General features: G+C 40.0%; 1 protein-coding gene across 2 annotated transcripts in view; it reads right to left on the bottom strand.

Annotated features, from left to right (window-relative positions):
- The window catches only part of ACAD10 (acyl-CoA dehydrogenase family member 10), a 392,348-nt gene that overhangs the window by 74,980 nt on the left and 296,517 nt on the right, over window positions 1-20,851 (bottom strand). For both annotated transcript variants that reach the window (XM_053701717.1, XM_053701716.1), the window contains exon 19: window positions 6,447-6,590. In XM_053701717.1, coding sequence (XP_053557692.1) covers window positions 6,447-6,590 — 144 coding nt within the window. The remainder of the gene's footprint in view (window positions 1-6,446; window positions 6,591-20,851) is intronic.

Here is a 20,851-nt window from a genome sequence, read left to right as displayed (position 1 = left end):
ACTACATGTAATTTGACTGGGTGCTAAAATTTGTGAAAGTGTCCTTGACTTTTTAAGGAACGAATTTACAGTTGCTAGTATAAGGGTACAGTGTCTCATCTGCCTTCAATATGTGCATATGCTTCTTAAGAATCCCTACAATTTCATCATATTGTTGGCTATATTCCGTAGAAAAAACAACTGAATCAGCAAAATTATTTTTGTTATGTAGCCTCTTATGACTAGATGCTTCCTTAGTTTCTCTTATTGATATCTGACAAGATTCAAGAACATTATGTTTATACCCTCGTTTTTCAAGTTTATCCCTAAGTTCACCAGCTTGTTGGTCATAAATAAGATCACTCTTGGTGTTTCTTCTGACTCTAAGAAATTGGGACTTAGGGATAGACTTAATAAGGTGAGCTGGATGATGAGAAGAAGCGTGTAAAATTGTATTACCCACTGTGGGTTTACGATATGTTTTAGTGACAATATGCAAATTCTCAATACTGATGTTAAGATCAAGATAGTTGACCTGCTCCTCACTGTAAGCCCCCGTGAATGAAAGTCCCAACTCATTATGATTGCAATATCTTTTTGATTTTGAGATATTGCAATCATAATGAGTTGGGACTTTCATTCACGGGGGCTTACAGTGAGGAGCAGGTCAACTATCTTGATCTTAACATCAGTATTGAGAATTTGCATATTGTCACTAAAACATATCGTAAACCCACAGTGGGTAATACAATTTTACACGCTTCTTCTCATCATCCAGCTCACCTTATTAAGTCAATCCCTAAGTCCCAATTTCTTAGAGTCAGAAGAAACACCAAGAGTGATCTTATTTATGACCAACAAGCTGGTGAACTTAGGGATAGACTTGAAAAACGAGGGTATAAACATAATGTTCTTGAATCTTGTCAGATATCAATAAGAGAAACTAAGGAAGCATCTAGTCATAAGAGGCTACATAACAAAAATGATTTTGCTGATTCAGTTGTTTTTTTTACGGAATATAGCCAACAATATGATGAAATTGTAGGGATTCTTAAGAAGCATATGCACATATTGAAGGCAGATGAGACACTGTACCCTTATACTAGCAACTGTAAATTCGTTCCTTAAAAAGTCAAGGACACTTTCACAAATTTTAGCACCCAGTCAAATTACATGTAGTTCCCATAAAAATAGTGGAACTTGGCTTAACAAAATGGGCACTTTTAAATGTGGACATACAATTTGCTATACATGTCCCAATGTCAAAACAGGACACCAATTTTGTAGCCATACCACTAGTGACATCTATGACATCAGTTTTTATGCAAATTGTGGTTCCCAATTTGTAGTATATCTGTTAACATGTAAACTTTGTAATTGCCAATATGTTGGTAAAACGACCAGAATGCTCAGGACCAGATATAGTGAACACGTCAGAGATGTCAAAAATTATAGTAAAGATTCTGCAGTTGCTAATCACTTTAATAACTATCACTTAACTCATATAGCCAGCCTTTCAGTTCAAATTATAGATATGGCTGTAGTGCCAACTAGAGGAGGAAATAGGGCTAAGATCCTTGAAAAGAAGGAACTTTATTGGATTCTAAAACTAAAGACCCTTGCCCCCCAAGGCATGAACAGAGAATGTGATATAAATTATTTTATTGATAATTAACTTTTTTCAACTTAAATTTAGGCTAAAGTAGTGTTCGCCTTTCATTACTGTTCTTCTTATGTTGCTGTGCTGTCTCTATTACCCATATCTTGATTGATTCTAGGAGTACAAATTCTTTATCTATTGATATTATTCTCTTTATCTCCTGATATTATTCTTTATCTATTGATATATTTCTGTATATTTACACCTTTAGGGTTAAATATGAGTCCTCATATAGGCAGAAATGATTTCTTGATATGTTTGATGTATTTTGGTCTCTTTTTATATTTAATATTCAAATATTTACTGTTATAGTATCATCTTTATGACCATTTAAATATTCAATATATGCAGCTTGTTCATACACTGTTTGGTGTATTTGTTTTCTATCTAATAACTTTTATTATATTGTAACTAATATCTGTTGAACCAGTTTTGTACGCAGTCTGTTCTCATCCATTTAATTATTTTACTTGCCTTTTGTGATTCTACCTGTGTATCTAACTCACATTGCAGTCTGTTTTTAAACCTTTTTTCTTTTTATGACTGTGAGGCAAGGAAATAGTTAAGTCTATGACTCTCACTGCATAAATAGATGAGGTTTCTCACAGAGTCCCTCATCTATGAGTAAGCGCCTGTAGGGGGCGCGAAACATGTAAGATTTCCTGCACTTTTTTATCTGCCATGTCTGATGTTCATCATTTTTAAGCTGTCTAATAAATTTTCAGTTTTTATACTAGTTTCTGGATTGAGAGCCTGCCATTCTTTCTACATTGTTAAAATAGTTGTAGCAGACAGTTAATTGTTTAATTTAAATTTTAATTTTTGGCCATTAGCATAATTACCTTTTTGCCTTTAAATTGTAACACAAGGCATAGCACATCAGGCTATGATTACGGCTCACTAAGCCGAAACACGTAAGCCACGTGCTTTGCCTGCTACAACTTGCAATCTGTAAAGGTGCTTCCCTCTTTTGTTTTAAAGTTTGTCTTCAATAAAAGTTGGATTTTATATTACCTGGAAGCGGATCGAATTTTCCTTTCTTGCATCTAAACGTATCTCAGCAGATCCGTTCGTTGGTTCTAGAATGGAACGATTCATTGCCAGCACCTCCGGCTGTTTCCCACAGGCTTCAGGCCAACAATAGTAACGTCACCGGAGAGCGCCAAGGAGGAAGTACCGGAGAGCGCCAAGGAGATGGATGCGGTTTGACGCGGCTTGTACACGGAGACACGCTGACACAGGGTGAGTGAGTTAGGGAGCACGGCTCTCTTCACACCGCAGGGATAGCGGAAGGTCCTCCCACCAATACAAACAGCGTGAGTCTGCATTAAGTGTTAAGCCACTTCTCTGTCATATTGTTTTATGTTGCCTGAAAATATTGAGGACTGCCAAGAGGACTTGTATATGTATTATTGAAAGCACTTAGGAGGAATCATATGCCAATTCACACACACAACCCCTTTTTGCATTTGGGTAATGCACTACCTGAGTCAGACAGTTCTCCTTCTGATAAAACCTCCCTACCCCCCTTCAGAGACCTGGGAGGGAAGATCGGAGATCGCCATCAAGGAATCAGAAGTCGCCTCATCCACCTGGGTCTCTATTCTACTACGTTTACCCTGTAGTACTGGTAACTTGGATAACACCTCTGTAAGGGTTGAGGACATAACAGTAGCCATATCCTGCAGAGTGAATGATGCAGACATCGATGAAGAACATGGCGTCACCTGTGTGGGCGTTACGGGCTGAGACGCTTGGGATTGAACTTTATCCTGAACCTCATCCTTCTGAGTACAATCATCATTATCATCAGATAAGAAAATTTGTTCTTTGCACTGTAATGCCCTAGTTATACATGAAGGACAAAGTGTAAAAGGGGGTTCCACAATGGCATTTAAACACATAAGGCATGCATTGTGCTCCTCCATTTTTAAATAATGAGAAACAATAAGCAAATTTAAATTACACACAGGATTTTGACTGAAAAAATAAAAATGTTAAATACTGTGTCTTTAAGGTTTCGATTCACACAGCAATACGTGCTTCTTTAAATTAAACAAGATAAGCAAAAAAACTTCTTGAACAAGAGAAAAGCTCTTAAGTCCTTTTTCCCTGTTAACCGCTAATATGCTGAGGCAATAACCCACAAGTTTAACACCCCGGTGTCTTTTAAACTTAAAAACTACCTTGTCACCTTGCCGCAGCTCTGCTGCGGCTCCTACCTGCTCCTGAGACCGCCAAACTAAAAAGAAAACAAACCAGAACAGCAGGCGTCTAGACCGGAAAATAACTGCAATGGTAACACTGAGAGCGCTATGAAAGCGTGCAAGTCCAAAGCTCCGCCCCTTGTGGGCGTCAATCTAATCCCAGTAACCTCCGCCATTAACCTGAGGACAGAAGAAAACACATGCGTCTTCCTTAGTGTGCTGAAAAAGTATAAGCACTACACAACACGCTCCCTTGCGTCTCCAGCCCCAAAATAATTAAAGGCACACACCACATTCCAGCACTTCAGGACACATACTAAAAAACACCTGAGTGTCTGGAAAAATAAATACACATTAGTCCAGCTCCCCAATACATATTTCCTTGAGAGAGATAGGTACTGTCCCCTTGTGTATATATCCCAGTGCTTCTAGATAATATTGCTAGAGTGTCTGGTTTAGTCACAAACTTATAGTCAAGCCTAGTGAATATACAGTCCATCTGTGTTTCTGTCCCAGAAAAAAGAACTGCACTTACCTTCATGCTGAGTAACAGCATGAAAACACTTCACAGTGTCAAGAGGTCCACCCTTTATCCTCCTGAAGTCCTCTAAAAACAGAGAAGTCTTGGTTAAGATGTCCAAGACTTTGTACAGCAAACGCAGCATAATTCTGGGAGGCACAGTGGAGACAAAAATCCATCAGTTTCCACAGTCTGAAAGACTACTTAAAGCTGCCCTGTAATAAAATAGTACACTTTGGCACCATTTAAAAAACAAACTCTTGATTGAAGAATCTAAACTAACACCTCACTTTACCTCTTCCTATCACTAGCACAGGCAAAGAGAATGACTGCGGGGGGGGGGGGGGAAGGAAGGGGCTATATATGCAGCTCTGCTGTGGAGCTCTTTGCCACTTCCTGCTGACCAGGAGGCGATATCCCACAAGTAAGGATGAAATCCGTGGACTCGTCATATCTTGTAAAATAGAACCAATCATCTAGTTGTTTCAGCTGCCATGTATAAAGAGTGGTAGAACTACATAAATACAATAAACAATTAGACCAAAAAGAATTTTACATGGTTTAGACAAGTGGTTCCCAAAGTGGGCGGTATTGACCCATAGGGGGCACTGGGATTACCATAGGGGGTGCAAATAGGAAACGAGTGAAATAGGTTGCTAGTGGGCCCCTCCAAGTATAATTATTGTAATTTGTTGTGTTTTACCCTAGATGCACAAATCAAAATTCTCGATTTGTATTTGAAGTTTTACTGATCTTTTCCAAGGTTATATCTTCTATGAAAGCTCAGGTTTATCAGCAGCTTACACTTTGGGGCCTATGTATCAAAGGTCTTGTGGACCTGATCCGACAGTGCGGATCAGGTCCGCAAGACGTCGCTGAATGTGGATAGCAATACGCTCTCTGTATTCAGCATTGCACCAGCAGCTCACAAGAGCTATTGGTGCAATGTTGCCCCCTGCAGACTCGCAGCCAATGGGCCACCAGCAGGGAGGTGTAAATCAACCCGATCGTACTCGATCGTGTTGAATTGTGGTGATTCCTGTCCGCCGAGCAGTGGTATTTAGACCGCTGCTTCATAACTGCTGTTTCTGGCGAGTCTGAAGACTCACCAGAAACACGGGCCCACAAGCTCCATACGAAGCTTGATAAATGGGCCTCTGTCTCTCTACAATAAATTGCAGCCACTTGTACTATAGGCTTTGCATCCTTTATTTAAACACAGCAAAGGCCCGATGTGCTTGTCTGGGTAGCTTTGCACACAGTCAACCATCTAAGGTTTTTAAGTCTTCTTTCATCAGAAATAATCTGGTGGTGCACTACAAAACTAAAGGTGTAAGTAGAGTACACTTACTATAAAGTTTATTTCTTTGTGCAGTAGTAAAACTATGCTCCAAGCAAATAAATCAACTCCACATCACTGACTATGGTGATTTAAAGGGACATTAAACACAAAATAAATGCATGACAGAATGATGCAGTCAAAGAAAAGATAAGTCTGTGAATAACATATAGATATGTTTTTTAAAGTTTCATTAGTTGTTTAAATAGTGACAAAATAAGTGTAAAGTATTAATGTCTATAAAACAATGGGAGCTGACATGATTTATCACTTTATATTACCATCTCAAAGAGTTTAATGTCCCTTCATGACTCTTGCTAAGTGACATGAAACCAGAGATTGGGAAACTGGAATTACTTCATCAAGCCATCCATCGGATTAACAGTTTTTGAACAGTGAAGTAATTACTTAATGTCTTTTTTTTAAGATTCTGCATCATGACTACATCATCAACTTTAAAAAGCTGGTATCAGAAGATAAAGATAATACAGTTTTAATAAAATTTAAAAAAATATTTTAAAATTTGAATAAATGTTTAATTGCTACTCCTTTATATTGTATTGTGTCTTTATCTTTATTAGGGGTTGTGCACTGCTGTTCTGAATATTACTTGTATGGGTTACATTAGGGGGGAGCCCGATGGTGAGTTTATAGAACCAAGGGGGAAGTTACCTGAAAAAGTTTTAGACTATTAGTTTATTAGCAAAATACACACACAGATGAAGAAGCAGCAAAACTCACCTTGTTGCCTACAGTATCCATAAGATGAGCAGCTTTTAGAACCAAGAGTCTGGCTTGTTCAATTTCTGCTCTGGATTTTGCAATATCTGCCATAATAGTTCCTTGTTCGGCCAAAGGTTTGCCAAACGCTGTCCTTGATTTTACCTACAAAAGACAAACCATATACAGCACAACAGTAAGCAATGTGATATTTACTATTAGATCTGATTTATGAAAATGTGTTCTATAGGTTTTATAAAAAATATATATATCTCCTGCCTTATAAATGTGCTGGGAAAATACAAATCACCTTTAAACCTAATGTCTCTAGGGATATATTTATAGGTCAAACTAAATGTATAATGTATTCATTAAAGGAACACATTGATGCAAAAATAAAATGGCTCCAACTTTGTGTCTATCCTTCCCAAATGTGTTAAACACATAGGTGTGTTCAGGAGCTGTATATGTATGTAGCTGCCAATCACTGACTATGTCCTGTAGAGTACAAGCTTGGCAGCACATGTGCTGCAGGGCATTAGTCATGTGTATAATATAATAACATATTATGTCATTTTAAGCAACTTAAATAGGTATGTTACAGTGCCAATATGGTAGGTCAATGGAAATCATTAGTAAAACCAGATTACCTAAAAACTGATGGTGACCACCGGGAGAATTGGAGGCTCAGAGTAAAAGAAAGGTTATATATAGTTAAACATAGTCAAATATTTCAATAGTGAACATATGCAGCAATCACAGCAGACACATGATATGGGCTGAGCCAATTAATGTATAATGTATAACAAATAAGCTGTGCAAGCATGTGGGTAACAGCAAGGGACAATTGTACATCACGAGACCGAGATATGGGGGAAATGGTGCATGAACAAATAAGAGGGAGAATATTCAATATACTTCTACATAACTATACTTCAAATTAGCATTTTCTGGTGACAAAAAACAAAATGTATGCTTACTTGATAAATTCCTTTCTTTCATGTTGGTGAGAGTCCATGAGCCTTGACATGGGGATTGAATTCCCGACATTAGGAGGAGGCAAAGAATCACTGACAACAAAAGCTTTTGAACCCTCCTACCTTCCTGTACTACTCAGTTTAACGTATAGCCGAGCAGAAGAAAGGTTAAGAGAAAGGTAGGAAAGAAAAAAAACAGGGGATGAGGAGGTGCAAATGAAACTGCCGCCAAAAAATAAAAAGTGTAAAAGGATGGGGGCTCATGGACTATCACCACCATGAAAGAAAGAAATTTATCAGGTAAGCATGAATTTTGTTTTCTTTCATAATGTGGTGAGAGTCCATGAGCCTTGACGTGTGGGATCTAATACTCTGTGGAGTCCATGAGAAAAAGAGTAGGAAAAAAAGAAGGCATTTCCTATTTGAAAGAACTGAAGGTCCTTTGTGCCAAACACTGCCACAGAGGAAGCAAAAACAGCAAAATGGTAAAAATTTGGTTAATGTATGTAAAGAAGACCAAGCTGCAGCCTTGTAAAACAGTTTCATTGAATTGACATTTTTGAAAGCCCAAGAAGTAGAAACTGATCCATTTAGGAGTAACTTCCTCAACACCAAGTACGCCTTGTGAATTACTTGTTTTACCTATAATGCTAAAGCAACTGAGGCAGCATTTTGTAAAAACATTAAGGCCCTAACCACATCAAGTTTGGAAGAAGTATTTCCTTAGAATTAGCCGGATGAGGACATAAAGAAGAGACCACAATGTCTGGTTTATATTTTCTGAAGAAATAACCTTTGGTTAAAAAAAATATATATATTATATATTTTATATATATATATATATATATATATATATATATATATATATAAAGAAAATGTATGCTTACCTGATACATTTATTTCTTTTCTTTCTTGACACGATGAGTCCACGAATCATCTAATTACTATTGTGAATATCACTTCTGCCCAGCAGGAGGCGGCAAAGAGCACCACAGCAATTATTGGGAATCAATTTGTAGAATTTTGAAAAAGTGTGAAGAGAGGACCAAGTTGCAGCCTTGCAAATCTGTTCAACAGAAACTTCATTTTTGAATGCCCATTAGAAAGAAACAGCCCTCGTGGAATGAGCCGTAACTCTCTCTGGACGATGCTGTCCAACAGTTTCATAGGCAAAACTTATGATACTCTTCAGCCAAAAAGAAAGAGAAGCAGCCGTAGCTTTCTGTCCCTTACAATTTCCCGAGAAAACCACAAACAAAGCACAAGACTGACGAAAATCCCTAATCGTCTGTAAGTAAAATTTTAGAGCACGTACCACGTCTAAATTATGCAGAAGCCGTTCCATCTGAGAAGAAAGATTAGGACACAATGAAGGAACAACAATCTCCTGATTAATGTTCCGGTCAGAAACTACTGTAGGGAAAAACCCTAACTTTGTACGTAAAACTACCTTATCCGAATGAAAAATAAGGTAAGGAGACTCATACTGTAATGCTGAGAGCTCTGACACTCTACGAGCAGATGAAATAGCAACAAGAAACAAAACTTTCCAAGATAGCAACTTAATATCTAAGGAATGCATAGGCTGAAATGGAACCCCTTGAAGAACCTTAAGAACCAAATTAAGACTCCAGGGAGGAGTAACTGGTTTGAACACAGGCCTGATCCTGACTAAGGCCTGACAAAACGACTGCACGTCTTGAACGTCTGCCAGACGTTTATGTAACAAAATAGACAAGGCAGATATTTGACCCTTTAGGGAACTTGCTGATAACCCTTTCTCCAAACCTTTTTGGAGAAATGACAGAATTCTAGGAATCCTAACTCTACTCCAAGAGTAGCCCTTGGATTCACACCAATATAGATATTTACGCCATATACTGTGATAAATCTTTCTAGTCACAGGTTTACGAGCCTAAATCATGGTCTCTATGATCGAATCTGAAAATCCCCCCTTGGATAAGATTAAGCGTTCAATCTCCAAGCAGTCAGCTTCAGAGAAACTAGATTTGGATGAAGGAAGGGCCCTTGAAGAAGAAGGTCCTTCCTCAACGGAAGTCTCCAAGGTGGAAGAGATGACATTTCCACCAGGTCTGCATACCAAATCCTGCAAGGCCAAGCAGGTGCAACGAGGATCACAGATGAAAAAATATATAGAGAGTGGTGCACACAACACACACCACGCCCTTAGGTGGCGCCTCCTTAGTGACCAAAAATAGTAAACAGACTAGTTCAATTGAAAATGCTAATCTGCATACATAGATTAAAAAATGCAGCACAAAATCATAACATACAGCACAATAAAAACATAAAAATAATAATGTGAGAAAAAAAAAAAAAAAGTAAAAGAAATAAAGTCCATAAAACCAATGTAACAAGATGATCCCAATGAAGAGGCAGTACTCTGTCAAAGGACGGCTATCCTGGTATTCAAAATCTGGAAAAGGTAAAAAACAGAGGCGCCACCATGGCCTAGTACCACCAAAACATGTGTATATAGATACAGAGGTAGATGTGGATACTCACAAACAGAAAGCACCCAACGGTGCTAGTGGAGCAGGCTGGAGCTTCACAGTGGTCCAGCTCACTGATTGTCCTCAGCGTAGATACAGTCAGAGTTCCTTGGAAAGGCCTATGGTCTTGTGCCTAGGAGAGCAGGAGAGGCAAACCAACATGGCCCAATATCATTTAAACAAGGGAAAGCGTAACCATAAGATTATACCCGCAGGATATCAAGCACCTGCAGGTGCAATCTCAGCAAACTGGGACCAAACCGTCGCCCAGTAGACTATAGACAATGGGCAATCCCCAGCAGCCAGCAAGAAAGCATAATTTATGCTTGCCTGATAAATTTATTTCTCTTGTAGTGTATCCAGTCCACGGATCATCCATTACTTGTGGGATATTCTCCTTCCCAACAGGAAGTTGCAAGAGGATCACCCACAGCAGAGCTGCTATATAGCTCCTCCCCTCCCTGCCATATCCAGTCATTCGACCGAAACAAGCCGAGAAAGGAGAAACCATAGGGTGCAGTGGTGAATGTAGTTTAATTCAAATTTAGACCTGCCTGAAAAGGACAGGGCGGGCCGTGGACTGGATACACTACAAGAGAAATAAATTTATCAGGTAAGCATAAATTATGTTTTCTCTTGTTAAGTGTATCCAGTCCACGGATCATCCATTACTTGTGGGATACCAATACCAAAGCTAAAGTACACGGATGATGGGAGGGACAAGGCAGGAACTTAAACGGAAGGAACCACTGCCTGTAGAACTTTTCTCCCAAAAACAGCCTCCGAAGAAGTAAAAGTATCAAATTTGGAAAATTTGGAAAAAGTATGAAGCGAAGACCAAGTTGCAGCCTTGCAAATCTGTTCAACAGAGGCCTCATTTTTAAAGGCCCAGGTGGAAGCCACAGCTCTAGTAGAATGAGCTGTAATCCTTTCAGGAGGCTGCTGTCCAGCAGTCTCATAGGCTAAACGGATTATACTCCGAAGCCAAAAAGAAAGAGAGGTTGCCGAGGCCTTTTGACCTCTCCTCTGTCCAGAGTAAACAACAAACAGGTTAGATGTTTGGCGAAAATCTTTAGTAGCCTGTAAGTAAAACTTCAAGGCACGGACTACGTCTAGATTATGCAAAAGACGTTCCTTCTTTGAAGAAGGATTAGGACATAATGATGGAACAACAATCTCTTGATTGATATTCTTGTTAGAAACCACCTTAGGTAAAAACCCAGGTTTTGGACGCAGAACAACTTTATCTGAATAAAAGATCAGATAAGGAGAATCACAATGTAAGGCAGATAACTCCGAGACTCTTCGAGCCGAGGAAATAGCCATCAGAAAAAGAACTTTCCATGAAAGAAGTTTGATATCAATAGAATGAAGGAGTTCAAACGGAACCCCTTGAAGAACTTTAAGAACCAAGTTTAAGCTCCATGGAGGAGCAACAGGTTTAAACACAGGCTTAATTCTAACTAAAGCCTGACAAAATGTCTGAACGTCTGGAACTTCTGCCAGATGCTTGTGTAAAAGAATAGACAGAGCAGAAATCTGTCCCTTTAAAGAACTAGCTGATAATCCTTTGTCCAAACCCTCTTGGAGGAAGGAAAATATCCTAGGAATCCTAACCCTACTCCATGAGTAATTCTTGGATTCACACCAATGAAAATATTTACGCCATATCTTGTGGTAAATTTTCCTGGTGACACGCTTTCGTGCCTGTATTAAGGTATCAATTACTGACTCAGAGAAGCCACGCTTTGATAGGATCAAGCGTTCAATCTCCATGCAGTCAGTCTCAGAGAAAGTAGATTCGGATGATTGAAAGGACCTTGTATTAGAAGGTCTTGTCTCAGAGGCAGAGTCCATGGTGGAAAGGATGACATGTCCACTAGGTCTGCATACCAGGTCCTGCGTGGCCACGCAGGCGCTATCAATATCACCGATGCTCTCTCCTGTTTGATTTTGGCAATCAGACGAGGGAGCAGAGGAAACGGTGGAAACACATAAGCCAGGTTGAAGAACCAAGGCGCTGCTAGAGCATCTATCAGTGCCGCTTCTGGGTCCCTGGACCTGGATCCGTAACAAGGAAGCTTGGCGTTCTGGCGAGATGCCATGAGATCCAATTCTGGTTTGCCCCAACGGAGAACCAATTGAGCAAACACCTCCGGATGGAGTTCCCATTCCCCCGGATGAAAAGTCTGACGACTTAGAAAATCCGCCTCCCAGTTCTCTACACCGGGGATATGGATCGCTGACAGGTGGCAAGAGTGAGTCTCTGCCCAGCGAATTATCTTGGAGACTTCTGACATCGCTAGGGAACTCCTGGTTCCCCCTTGATGGTTGATGTAAGCCACAGTCGTGATGTTGTCCGACTGAAATCTGATGAACCTCAGTGTTGCTAGCTGAGGCCAAGCTAGAAGAGCATATAATATTGCTCTTAACTCCAGAATATTTATTGGGAGGAGTTTCTCCTCCTGAGTCCATGAACCCTGAGCCTTCAGGGAGTTCCAGACTGCACCCCAACCTAGAAGGCTGGCATCTGTTGTTACAATTGTCCAATCTGGTCTGCGAAAGGTCATACCCTTGGACAGATGGACCCGAGATAACCACCAGAGAAGAGAATCTCTGGTTTCCTGATCCAGATTTAGTAGAGGGGACAAATCTGTGTAATCCCCATTCCACTGACTGAGCATGCATAATTGCAGCGGTCTGAGATGCAGATGGCACTATGTCCATCGCCGCTACCATTAAGCCGATTACTTCCATGCACTGAGCCACCGTGGGGCGCGGAATGGAGTGCTGAACACGGCAAGCATTTAGAAGTTTTGATAACCTGGACTCCGTCAGGTAAATTTTCATTTCTACAGAATCTATTAGAGTCCCTAGGAAGGAAACCCTTGTGAGAGGAGATAGAGAACTCTTTTCTTCGTTCACTTTCCACCCATGCGACCTCAGGAGCACCGCCAACAGGGATCCCAGAAACTTTGAGAAATTTCTGGGAGCTGTCTGAAGGTCGAAAGGAAGAGCCACGAATTGGAAGTGTTTGTCTAGAAATGCAAACCTTAGAAACTTGTAATGATCCCTGTGAATGGGAACATGCTGGTACGCGCCCTTTAAATCCACTGTTGTCATGAATTGACCCTCTTGGACCAAAGGAAGAATGGAACGAATAGTTTCCATCTTGAAGGACGGTATTCTGAGGAATTTGTTTAGACTCTTGAGATCTAAAATTGGTCTGAAGGTTTCCCCCCTTTTTGGGAACCACAAACAGATTGGAATACAACCCCAGACCACGTTCCTGCGTCGGAATAGGAACTATCACTCCCAGGTTGTGGGAGGTCACGTACACAGTCTAAGAACGCCTCTCCTTTTGTCTGGTCTACAGATAATCTTGAAAGCAGAAACCTGCCTCTGGGAGGAAATTTCTTGAACTCTAGTTTGTATCCCTGGGACACTATATCCACTGCCCAGGGATCCTTAAAGTCTCAAACCCAAACCTGAGCGAAGAAGGAAAGCCTGCCCCCACAAGATCCGGTCCCGGATCGGGGGCAGACCCTTCATGTTGTCTTTGATTCAATAGCAGGCTTTTTGGAATGTTTTCCCTTGTTCCAAGACTGATTGGATCTCCAGTAAGGTTTAGACTGTTCTTGCTTGGAAGAGGAAGCAGAGGAATTTCCCTTGAAATTTCGAAAAGAACAATAATTACTCTGACGTCCCTTTTGTTTGCTTCTCTTATCTTGAGGGAGAAGAATGACCCTTTTCCTCCCGTAATATCAGAGACTATTTATGTCAAACCGTGTCCGAACAAGGTCTTCCCCTTGTAAGGAATCGCTAAAAGTTTAGACTTAGATGACACATCCGCAGACCAAGGTTTTAACCATAAAGCTCTGCAGGCTAGTACAACAAAACCTGAAATCTTTGCTCTCAGCTTGATAACCTGTAGGGAAGCATCAGTAATAAAGGAATTAGCCAATTTAAGGGCTTTAATCCTATCCTGGATCTCATCAAGGGGAGTGTCTGTCCTAATAGCATTAGACAACGCATCAAACCAATATGCCGCCGCACTAGTGACGGTAGAAATGCACACATCAGGTTGCCATTGTAAACCTTGGTGTACATACATCTTCTTAAGTAACCCCCTTATTTTTTGTCCATAGGATCTTTAAAGGCACAACTATCCTCTATGGGGATAGTAGTTCTTTTGGCCAGAGTGGAAATAGCTCCTTCCACCTTAGGTAATGTTTGCCAAGCCTCAATGATAGAGTCCACTATGGGAAAGATCTTTTTAAATATAGGAGATGGGGAACAAGGGATACCCGGTCTCTCCCATTCCTTAGCAATGATCTCTGAAGCTTGGTCTAGGCTTTAATCCTATCCTGGATCTCATCAAGGGGAGTGTCTGTCCTAAAAGCATCAGACAACGCATCAAACCAATGATCTCTGAAGCTCGGTCTGGTACTGGAAAAACCTCTACCCAGGAAGGTACATCAAAATATTTATTAAGCTTACTGGATTTCTTAGGATGAATTACTACCATAGTGTCGCTGTCATCCAATGTAGCTAAAACCTCCTTAAGTAACAGATGGAGGTGTTCTAGCTTAAACCTGAAGGCAACAACTTTAGTATCAGCAGGAGGAATTACACTGTCAGAATCTGAGATCTCCTCTTCAGATGCTACCGAAAGATCCTCCTCCTCAGGCTTCTGGGAAGGGGCATCCGAAATAGCCAAAACTGCGGCAGTAACCCCCACTGAATATTTACTTTTTCTCTTGCGCTTTCCCTGCAGCATGGGAAAAGTAGACAATGCATCAGAAACCGCAGAGGACATGAGAGAAGCGATGTCTTGCAACGTAACCCCAGGAGGAGTTAGAGATGAAGCGCAGGGCACTGCATGTGAGGGCGATACAAGTTGGGACACCTGAGGAGAAAGATGTGGTATATATTGAACATTGTCATTAGACTCCTGAACAGCATCCGCCTTAGAAAATGTTGGCTCAGAAAAAAGTCTATCCCTATAGTTTAAAGTCCTCTCAATACATGAGGAACAGAAAGGGATTGGTGATTCCACATTGGCATCAAAACACATTTTACAAAGCCTCTTGGTCCATTCTGACCTACAATGGATCAAATTAACAAAAAATAACCTCAATTTCTTAATAAAATTTTTTAAAAAAAAGGTTACTGTCCCTTTAAATTTTAAACCGCAACTTTGTTACTTAAATCTGCAGAATGCGGTATTAAGCTAAATAACATAAGGGAAAACACCTCTACACCTTATCTTCTTTGCTGAGGTGCCTACCTGTCTGCAACACCGGAGTTTAGTCCCTCTAAGTAGACAACACTGAAGAAATTACATTTTGCTACAATGTAAAGTAGTGAGTGTACAGCCTGTATAACAGTGTAAATTTGCTGTCCCCTCAAAATAACACACAGCCATTAATGTTTAAACCGTTGGCAACAAAAGTGAGTACACCCCAAAGTGGAAATGTCCAAATTGGGCCCAAAGTGTCAATATTTTGTGTGGCCACCATTATTTTCCAGCACTGCCTTAACCCTCTTGGGCATGGAGTTAACCAGAGCATCACAGGTTGCCACTGGAGTCCTCTTCCACTCCTCCATGACGACATTACGGAGCTGGTGGATGTTAGAGACCTTGCGCTCCCCCACCTTCTGTTTGAGGATGACCCACAGATGCTCAATAGGGTTTAGGTCTGGAGACAAGCTTGGCCAGTCCTTCACCTTTACCCTCAGCTTCTTTAGCAAGGCAGTGGTCGTCTTGGAGGTGTGTTTGGGGATGTTATCATGTTGGAATACTGCCCTGCGGCCAAGTCTTAGAAGGGAGGGGATCATGCTCTGCTTCTGTATGTCACATACTTAGAAGGATGTTAACTAAATTATAGTTACTATAAAATTAATTTATGAGTTGCGAAGCGGAACTCAGGTGGACAAAGTAGTGCTGAAACAAAAGGGAGCTGAGCAATTATATAGCTACCTATCTGAATGATAAATTGTTATCCCATTTATGAAGTATAAACAGTAAAGAAAGTAAGGTGAGAAAAAAATAAAAATAATACATACCATAGCCTAAAAATAACAGCCAAGAGGGCTATAAAATTAAGAAAAGTATTCATTTGCTACTAAACTGTAAAATTGTATTAATTAAACCAACAGCTAAGCATCACCAGCAAAATCCTTAAAGAAGTAGGAAGTAGATTAAATTCATAATAATAGCAGCTATTAAATGGGTAAAGGAATATCTCAAAATGACATAAGCACTTAAATTAAAGGGACATGAGACTCACATTTTTTCTTTCATGATTTAGAAAGATAATGCAATTTTAAACAACTTTCTAATTTACTTCTATTATCTAATTTGTTTTATTCTCTTGATATTCTTTGCTGAAAAGCATATCTAGATATGCTCAGTAGCTGCTGATTGGTTGCTGCACATAGAAGCCTCGTGTGATTGGCTCACCATGTGCATTGCTTTTTCTTCAACTAAGGATATCTAAAAAATGAAGCAAAAAAATATAATAGAAGTAAATTGTAATGTTGTTTAAATTTATATTCTCTATCTGAATCATGAAAGAAAGATTTTGGGTTTAGTGGCCCTTTAAGGTAAAGTGTCCATTCATATGAAACAGGGTAATATAGATGTATACCAAGCAGCTGATTCTGCCTGTAATAATTTTGACACCGACAATTAATGTAATAGTTTAAAAACATAACAGCGTTACTACTAAACATAAAAATATACCTTAACTTGGTGTTCCCCAAGGTTCCATTCTCGGCCCCCTACTATTCACATTATTTATAAATGATTTGCCTAATGTCTGCAAATCCTCAACTGTACACATGTACGCAGACGACACGGTAATCTATGCAAACAAATCTGATCTGCTGCAGCTTGAAACAGTGCTCCAAGACCAGTTCACAGAGGTAGAAAAGTGGATCTCAAAAAACAAACTCTTCCTAAACACTGACAAAACGGTCACAATGATCTTTGGAACGGGACCTAAAATACATAAATTACAAAATTCCCATCTTCGCATCAAAACAAAATCCAATTGCACGCTGACCGCAGTCCACTCTTTTAAATACTTAGGTATGTTGTTAGACCCCAATCTATCTTTTGGACTCCACATAGAAAAAATTGCCTCTAAACTTTATCCAAAACTAGGTGCCCTGTACAGAAACAAATCTTGCCTCAGCCCTACAGTAAAGGAAAAGATTGTACAGCAAATGCTGATGCCTATCTTGGATTATGGGGACATAGTATATGCACCTGCTCCGCAAACTCACCTTAATAAACTAAATACGTTATATAACTCGCTCTGCCGCTTTGTGCTACAATGTAACTACAGGACCCACCATTGTGACATGCTAAAAGAACTAAACTGGCTGTCGCTGGAATCCAGACGCACCCTCCATCTTTCCTGCCTTGTCTTTAAGAGCCTTTCTGGGAAGCTCCCACCCTACCTGAGCAGAATGCTCTCCCCTGCTATTCCCACCTCCTATAACCTCCGATCCAATAACAGCACATTATTTAGCTTGCCTCAATACAAAAAAAAAGCAGCTCGATCCTCCTTTTCCTACAGAGCGCCACAATTATGGAATGACCTCCCTCACACTTTAAAAACTTCCCCAAGCCTAAAATCCTTTAAGAGATCCCTCTATACATATCTCAAAACAGAATGCTCCTGTCATGGTTGATTAAATATTTCATACCTGCTCTATGTTAAATGTTTGCATATAATGTGTATTTTTATTATTGTTTTTGTATTTTATTGTACCCTATTGTATCAATGCAATGTTTTGTGATCCCAGGACATACTTGAAAACGAGAGAAATCTCAATGTATCCTTCCTGGTAAAATATTTTATAAATAAATAAATAAACTTAGGCAATCTGATATAATGATTTACAGTATATGCAGAGTCTACACGGTATGCAGGTTGACTTATGGAATTAAACAACATTAAAAATGTATTTACATTGCTGTGCAATGTTAAGCCAAAAGCACACTTTTATACAAATTTGCCTTGTAGAGCAGAAATACCAGAGATAACTACAAGTTATTCCTCAATAATCAGAGAATTTTTGCAAAAAATTATGAGGCAATAAAGCGGCTAACCACTTGTGTTATTGGTAAAGAGTTACAATTCAACCATCACCCTTAGCTAAAAGGGCCTGACAATGTTTCCACCGAAACATTGCCACTACGGTACTTTAAACTAGCTTGCAGTAAACCAAATCTGCTCCATCCTGGAAGCTCTTCTTTCTGCAGTTCCACTGTGAGCTGGTTAACATACCAATAAAGCTCTGGAAAAGTGCAAATGAACTGTTGGTCGTCACGAGATGAGGCTTCCCCTCATGTATTCTCTTGAAACAGCACTTTCCAAAATGAGCTGCATGCTTCTCATATACCTGTTACGCCATAACTGAGACAGGCAGAGGTTACCCCGATCATTTGATGCTCCCCTATGCTGGGAGAAGTTAAATAGTGGGAAACAGATAAAGTAGTGGAGGCTAGTTTCTCATTAATATAATCATATTCAGAAGTGAGCTGTGTAGCAGCAGATGGTGGAAACCATGTTCTGGCAAAAGCTTCTATATTGCATTGTTTTACCACCTCCCTTATTTACACGTGTACTATTTCACATTTCTGAATAATATTATTGGATAGCTCTTTAACTATGTGAGTCACACTGGCTGTCAGGATTCAGAGTCTTAGGTATAGAGAAGGTTTCAGGATGGTGCAACTTAACACTCAGTCTTAAACTTCGCTGGAGTCCTCCTTTATAGGTTAACTTGCCTTCCGGGGTAGAAGGGATGACTTTCTCCTGTCTGCAAAAAGTTCCTGGATACTATGGCCTAGATTTAGAGTTCGGCGGTAGCCGTCAAAACCAGCGTTAGAGGCTCCTAACGCTGGTTTTGGCCGCCCGCTGGTATTTGGAGTCAGTGATTAAAGGGTCTAACGCTCACTTTTCAGCCGCAACTTTTCCATACCGCAGATCCCCCTACGCCATTTGCGTAGCCTATCTTTTCAATGGGATCTTTCTAACGCTGGTATTTAGAGTCGTTTCTGCAGTGAGCGTTAGAGCTCTAACGACAAGATTCCAGCCGCCTGAAAATAGCAGGAGTTAAGAGCTTTCTGGCTAACGCCGGTTTATAAAGCTCTTAACTACTGTACCCTAAAGTACACTAACACCCATAAACTACCTATGTACCCCTAAACCGAGGTCCCCCCACATCGCCGCCACTCGATTAAAATTTTTAACCCCTAATCTGCCGACCGCCACCTACGTTATACTTATGTACCCCTAATCTGCTGCCCCTAACCCCGCCGACCCCTATATTATATTTATTAACCCCTAACTTGCCCCCCACAACGTCGCCGCAAGCTACTTAAAATAATTAACCCCTAATCTTCCGACCGCAAATCGCCGCCACCTACGTTATCCCTATGTACCCCTAATCTGCTGCCCCTAACATCGCCGACCCCTATGTTATATTTATTAACCCCTAATCTGCCCCCCACAACGTCGCCGACACCTACCTACACTTATTAACCCCTAATCTGCCGAGCGGACCTGAGCGCTACTATAATAAATGTATTAACCCCTAATCCGCCTCACTAACCCTATCATAAATAGTATTAACCCCTAATCTGCCCTCCCTAACATCGCCAACACCTAACTTCAATTATTAACCCCTAATCTGCCGACCGGAGCTCACCGCTATTCTAATAAATGTATTAACCCCTAAAGCTAAGTCTAACCCTAACACTAACACCCCCCTAAGTTAAATATAATTTACATCTAACGAAATAAATTAACTCTTATTAAATAACTTATTCCTATTTAAAGCTAAATACTTACCTGTAAAATAAATCATAATATAGCTACAATATAAATTACATTTATATTATAGCTATTTTAGGATTAATATTTATTTTACAGGCAACTTTGTAATTATTTTAACCAGGTACAATAGCTATTAAATAGTTAAGAACTATTTAATAGTTACCTAGTTAAAATAATTACAAATTGACCTGTAAAATAAATCCTAACCTAAGATATAATTAAACCTAACACTACCCTATCAATAAAATAATTAAATAAACTACCTACAATTACCTACAATTAACCTAACACTACACTATCAATAAATTAAATAAACACAATTGCTACAAATAAATACAATTAAATAAACTATCTAAAGTACAAAAAATAAAAAAGAACTAAGTTACAGAAAATAAAAAAATATTTACAAACATAAGAAAAATATTACAACAATTTTAAACTAATTACACCTACTCTAAGCCCCCTAATAAAATAACAAAGACCCCCAAAATAAAAAATTCCCTACCCTATTCTAAAATACAAAAATTACAAGCTCTTTTACCTTACCAGCCCTGAACAGGGCCCTTTGCGGGGCATGCCCCAAGAATTTCAGCTCTTTTGCCTGTAAAAAAAAACATACAATACCCCCCCCCCCAACATTACAACCCACCACCCACATACCCCTAATCTAACCCAAACCCCCCTTAAATAAACCTAACACTAAGCCCCTGAAGATCTTCCTACCTTGTCTTCACCTCACCAGGTATCACCGATCCGTCCTGGCTCCAAGATCTTCATCCAACCCAAGCGGGGGTTGGCGATCCATAATCCGGTGCTCCAAAGTCTTCCTCCTATCCGGCAAGAAGAGGACATCCGGACCGGCAAACATCTTCTCCAAGCGGCATCTTCTATGTTCTTCCATCCGATGACGACCGGCTCCATCTTGAAGACCTCCAGCGCGGATCCATCCTCTTCTTCCGACGACTAGACGACGAATGACGGTTCCTTTAAGGGACGTCATCCAAGATGGCGTCCCTCGAATTCCGATTGGCTGATAGGATTCTATCAGCCAATCGGAATTAAGGTAGGAATTTTCTGAT

Source organism: Bombina bombina, chromosome 2, assembly GCF_027579735.1.
Source record: "Bombina bombina isolate aBomBom1 chromosome 2, aBomBom1.pri, whole genome shotgun sequence".
In the NCBI taxonomy this organism is placed as follows: domain Eukaryota; kingdom Metazoa; phylum Chordata; class Amphibia; order Anura; family Bombinatoridae; genus Bombina; species Bombina bombina.
Note: the sequence above shows the minus strand (reverse complement) of the source record. Positions and strands in the feature narration are given on the sequence as shown.